The sequence below is a fragment of the Eptesicus fuscus genome, chromosome 10 (assembly GCF_027574615.1).
Source record: "Eptesicus fuscus isolate TK198812 chromosome 10, DD_ASM_mEF_20220401, whole genome shotgun sequence".
NCBI classification, from domain to species: Eukaryota; Metazoa; Chordata; class Mammalia; order Chiroptera; family Vespertilionidae; genus Eptesicus; species Eptesicus fuscus.
Window position 1 is genome coordinate 90,292,270 of NC_072482.1, and position 6,000 is coordinate 90,298,269.

At 42.8% G+C, this 6,000-nt stretch overlaps 1 protein-coding gene across 1 annotated transcript in view; it reads right to left on the reverse strand.

The window, feature by feature from the left end:
• The window catches only part of SYNE1 (spectrin repeat containing nuclear envelope protein 1), a 375,752-nt gene extending 372,773 nt beyond the window's left edge, over nt 1-2,979 (reverse strand). The window contains exon 1 of the mRNA XM_054722584.1: nt 2,716-2,979. Within this exon, the coding sequence (XP_054578559.1) occupies nt 2,716-2,782 (67 nt within the window). The 5' untranslated portion in view covers nt 2,783-2,979. The remainder of the gene's footprint in view (nt 1-2,715) is intronic.
• Nucleotides 2,980-6,000: the final 3,021 nt, after the last annotated feature.

Consider the following 6,000-nt stretch of genomic DNA (forward strand, 5'->3'; position numbering starts at 1 on the left):
TCAGAGAAAGATAAATATCACATGATCTCACTCATACATGGAATATAATAAACAACATACACTGATGAACTAAAATAGATCCAGAGGCATAGACGCATCGAACAGACCATCCAACCTCAGAGGGAAGGCAGGGAGGCGGGGGGAAAAGAGGGAGAGAGATAAACCAAAGGACTTGTATGCATGCATATGAGCATAACCCATGGACACAGTCAGTAGTTGGGGGTGAGGCCATGTGCTGGGGGGGGGGGTGAGGGAGGATGAGCAGGAGAAGTCAGTGGGGGAAAAATGATTCATATGTGGTACTTTAAAAAATAAAGAATTAAAAATAAATAAATTACATTCAAACATTAAAATATATATATTTTAAAAAACCACACTAAACATCAGTACTCTGTTCTCTCCTCTCACCCCTAACCATAATCTTAAAAGATTTGTCATTCAACCCAAAATACAAATAAAATGTCTGTGGGATCATAATCCAATTCTGAATTATTTTCAAATTTACTCTTTATAATTTCCTTTTATTGCCAATCGCATCCAGAGAATTTTCCCATTTAATGCACTCAAAGGAAAATCTGCTTTATTACCTAATTAATTACCTTCCCCCACAGTTTGTAAGAGACCTGTAGGTTTCCTTTCCATTACTTGGAAGATGAGGTCACTGAGACACCAAATGCACAGAATGGTTCAGTAATTAACACCCAGGCAAACAGCCAAGACAAGACACAGAGGCATAGAACTCCAAATTCAGTGTTCCACCTCCCCAAGTAAAGACATACAACTTACACTGCAGATCCCTGGCACTGGGCAGACCCAGTCAGAGGTCTGTTCAGCCTATGGAGGAAGTCTATGCCCACATACTCAACAGAGATCTGTTCTTTTATCTGGCCAGGCTCTTTCTGGCATTTCAAGTGGCATCTCACAACAATACATGTGAAATAAGCACCACTCGCACCGAAGCATCAAAACTCTGACTGGGCAGATAAAAACGATTGGGGTCACATAATGATGGGAGCTTCTAATTGGTGGTTTCTGGTCGGGTGGAGAAACTCCCAGTTTCACTCATGACCTGATTTTCTAAAGCTGGGAGCATGTTCCGGGCCATAAATATCCAGACTTAAGCATTTAGTCTGTATTGGAACGGTCAAGCGTGCTTAACTGAAAATTAATGCTATGCACATCAAGTCCACTGCAAGCCAGGGAAGTGGAGTTATGACAGATTAATATGATGCCCATGGTGCAAAGCCACACTGATCACTTGCTGGAGATTCTAGAAAGCCTAAAGGCCAACCTAGAACATTATTTGACAAAGCCTAGAGTAAATCCCTGCTAACATTGGATATTTTTATATCCTAAGAACGTGCGTTTGAAGCCTGGGAGAGGTAGAATGGGAATTGTACAGAGAAGCAGTCTTTTCTTATATCTAGAGATGATGATGACTTTTATGGCTCAAGGACTATACATGTTTAAAGAAGATTCACAAATAGGAACTCATTTATGAGCTGCCATAACATTTGACTGTTGATTCTCTCGCAAAGAGCACCTTGCTCTTAGAGAAACAACACTGGTGGGAGCGGTTCCAGTCTACAGGCTGCCACTAACCATGGATCTCATCACCGCTTTGGGCCTCTTTGCCTCATTTTGCTTAAAGACTTTCTATATCTCTAAGGGCTTTCCTGTTGGGATAAGTAAGCCACTGGTTTACTTATCTGACAATAGCATCTAGTTATTTGTTACCACTGTCATGGTGCTGTGTTGCCATTTGTTATTGAAGGACTAGAGGCCCAGTGCATGAAATTTGTGCACAGAGTGGACGGGTGTCCCTCAGCCCAGCCTGCATGCTCTCCAATCTGGGACCCCTCGAGGGATGTCTCACTGCCCATTTAGGCCCAATCCCACCAGGATCGGGCCTAAATGGGCAGTCAGACATCCCTCTCACAATCCAGGACTGCTGGCTCCCAACCGCTCACTTGCCTGCCTGCCTAATTGCCCCTAACTGCTTCTGCCTGTCAGCCTGATCACCCCTAATCACTCCCCTGCCAGCCTGATCGGCACCTAACTGCTCCCTTGCCGGCCTGATTGCCCCTAACTGCCCTCCCCTGCCAGCCAGATTGCTCCACATGCCCTCCCCTGATGGCCAGGTCACCCCTAACTGCCCTCCCCTGCAGGCCTGGTCACCTCTAACTGCCCTCCCCTGCGGGCCTGGTCCCCTCCAACTGCCCTCCCCTGGGCCTGGTTGCCCCTAACTGCCCTCCTCTGCTGGCTTGATCACCCACAACTGCCCTCCCCTGCTGGCCATCTTGTGGTGGCGATCTTGTGTTCACATGGGGGCAGCCATCTTTCCCCACATTGGTGTGGCCATCTTGTATGTTGGAGTGATGGTCAATTTGCATATTATATCTTTATTAGATAGGATAGTTTGCTATAACTCTGAACTCCCACTGGACACCAAATAACCATTAATAAGGCCACACAAACACAGATGCAAAATCAAAATAAGAACTTGGTCTTTTTGCTACATAAAGAAGACAGAATCTTAAAGTAGCATCAAGTCGTTTGAAAACACTGGGATAAAAGACATTTTGCGATTCCTTGCTATGGTTTCATAAAGATTGAATAAAAATGCAAGCACCTTGAAAAGGTTCTGAGATAAACGGATATTGAAAGCACAGTAACAACGAAAGCCAGACAACGACGGCCGCATCTGTGCCTTACCTTGCAGCCTCTGCATCACGTTGGCAATGTCCCGCGGGGACCGAGAGGCCGTCCTGGAGGCCGCCATGGTCCCCGCTGCGCATGAAACCCACAGCAGAGACTCCTGGCTCCAGGCAGAGCAGGACTAGGCTGCTCCAGAAAACACCTTGAACTTCACTGGATCTATGGGGTCATGATGCAACCCCAGGCACGGTGGCAGTCAGAGCGGAGACAGCACTCCCCAAGGTGAAACCACTTCTTTTCCTTCCTCTTCAATAAACTCAGGAACCTGAAAAACACACAGAAAAGGTACAATATGAAAAAATCTACATAGGTCACCATTGTGCTAAAATAAGAGCTATTTCCATTCAATTTGAATAGATGATTCACTACCAAGTGAAATGACTAATGGGAAAATACTTATAAGGTACTAGGCAACTACTAGGAATTTTAACGATAGTTGATAAAACAAATACATACACAAGACATATGCAATAGAATTGGTAGCTAAGAGGAGAAATGCTCACTTTTAGTTCATGTTTTTAAACTATAAACTTTCTCCATTGGTCTATGAAAAGTGAAAGTTTAAAACACAGAGTTCCATTTCTCTTTCCCCACAGGCTCTCTTACCTATGCTGCGTTAGCCTGCTTTGCACAGCTGATTTTGCTGTTTTGTTTGTACACTTCTCACGAATGAGATCAAATCTTAGCTCCTAACAACACTCTGGTGAATTAAAAAATAAATATAAAACTATTTTGTTCTAAAATTTTGAGTTTCAAATACCCTGACTTTAGAAGTCAAAATTGGTTAGATTTAGTGTTATTTCTCTCCACACAGATTTTGAAGTAAGTTGTAAGGGTGGAGTAGGGGTGGTTAAGCAGACAAGACATTTTCCTTCTAACTTCTTCCTAAAGTCTCTGCTTTGATCCAGTTTAGCTCATAATTCTTCAGTGGGGGAGGGAGAAAAGAGATAGGAGAGTAGTTGCTGAAATCTTGACATTGAGACATGTACTTGGAACAAGGATTTCTTAACCCTGGGGTTAGCTGAAGAGAAGGTTTTGCCACAGATAAAATAACTAATGACAGAAAAAGAGGACAGTGCAAAATGTGCCCAGAGAAAGAAACTGAAGCGCAGGGCCAAACTAAAGGGGCCTATGTAAGAGTGACATTTATTACAGTTCACACGCATCTCTGTGGTATGATGATGAAGGCAGAGAAGAGGAATGGGGAGGGGGTCAGGGGAGGATGATAAAAAGAAAACACAGCACATGTATGTGGTATGGTCCACCTGTCAAGAGGAAAAATCAAAACATAAGAGGAGTCTATGAATGCTATCAAAAATTCTATTATCAACTGAACATATATAAACAGTATTATTTGTGAAGGATTGGTTAAATAGAAGCGTGTAAGTACAACTGTAAGGTGTCATTATTAACACTAGTATATAATAGGTTCTGGTTAGAATGCACAAATGCCAAGCTGATAGTAATCTTTTTTAATTATTTTATTTTTAAAATATATTTTTATTGATTTCAGAGAGGAAGGGAGAGAGAAAGAAATATAGAAGCATCAATGATGAGAGAGAATCATTGACCGGCTGCCTCTTGCATGACCCACACTGGGGATCAAGCCCGCAACCTGAGCAGTATCCTGACCAGGAATCAAACTGTGACCTCCTGGTTCATAGGTCGATGCTCAACCACTGAGCCACACCAGCTGGACTACAGTAATCTCTTTCAGATTACCATTTTGAAAAGGATGCACACCATTGCACACTGCTACTGTCCCCACGTGTAAAAGCATCTAAAAGGTGGACTGGGGCAGGAAAGGGGCTCTGGTCACTTAGCAAGTTAGGGGACAGGGGTGGGCGCAGTGAATAGCATGAATTGATAGAAAGGCAGAGGCGGACTTCTCTTGGCTACTTGAAAGGATACCCACTAGAAGTAGACCCAGTACTTGGCAGCTGCCCGGCTGAAGGAGTGCTTCCCAGTGGGTGGCTCTCCCAGTGATTCTCAGAGGAGAAATGACTACTGTGGCTGGCCTGCCATGCATCCAGGCCCACAGCCTGCAATGACTGTGTGCCCATTAGCAGCTCTCACCTCCTGGGGACAAATATTTTACCTGCCCACACACACAAGCTGCCTTAATTTGAAAACCAGTAGACAATGAGAAGTGCCTGAGGAAGCTTACAAGTGCCTCTTCTAAGCTGTTAGAAAGTTAGGCTCTCCAAATGCAACACTATAACTTTCTGAAATCTATCTATCTATCTATCTATCTATCTACCTATCTATCTATCTATCTATCTATCTATCTATCTATCATCTACTCACCTATATATATACTAAGTAGGGATGAGGAAAGAGATTCATTTTCATTCAGCTGCCCCACACCAAGCCATGCTCAGCACTGTAGTTCACAGATGGTTAAGACATGGCTACCACCATCTATCAAGAATTGTGAAATTAAAAGGATTTTTTTAAAGTCATCGCATGGCAGGTCACCATGTTCCTACCCTCTTATAGTTCACATTCATGTTACCCAATAGATTAACACTGAAATATGTATCTAACCTTCCCTCCATCCTTCTTTTGATACCACATGAAAGTCAGAATAGCTCTGCTGTGTCCAACTTCAGCTTATGCATCAGTCTTACTTCTACAGAATGTCCTATACCACTCTTCAGCATTATTTCCCCTCCACTGTTCCAATACTACCCATCTATACTATTATGCATATGATTTGTCTTATATTTTTCACCATTATTAGCCTTAGCTCACTCTAAGATCATTGCTAGCCTTATCTCACTCAAATTAGACCGTGAACATTTTGCAGGTATAGAGACTATAAGTCTTATTGCTTTGACATCTCACCTCTTGGTACCAAGTATATCCGTGAGCACATCGCAGTCCTCAACACATATTTTTGTTCAATTAAATCAAGTTCATAATACTTCACCACTATGAGCTAACCCCCAGAAAACCTCCTTCCCCACTGCAAAAGGGGTTGATGCAATATCCTTCCTAGTTTAGACACAAGATAAAATATTTTGCATGTGTACACATATTTCCTCTTTTGCAAAATTATGATACTCTTGCTTTTTACTGATACTTTGACTTCAGAGGACAGATAATTCGATTTAACAAGTTTAAATTAGTAAAACAAAGATAATGAAAGGAGACTGGGAATTAGAAGATATGAGTTCTAAGCTTAGTTTTGTTCCAGCCAGTTGGGTGATTGAGAGCTGGTTCTGTGGACAGAGGCTCTCGATCACTGCTTGTCCAGGGGAGTGTGGTGCCAAGAAATGG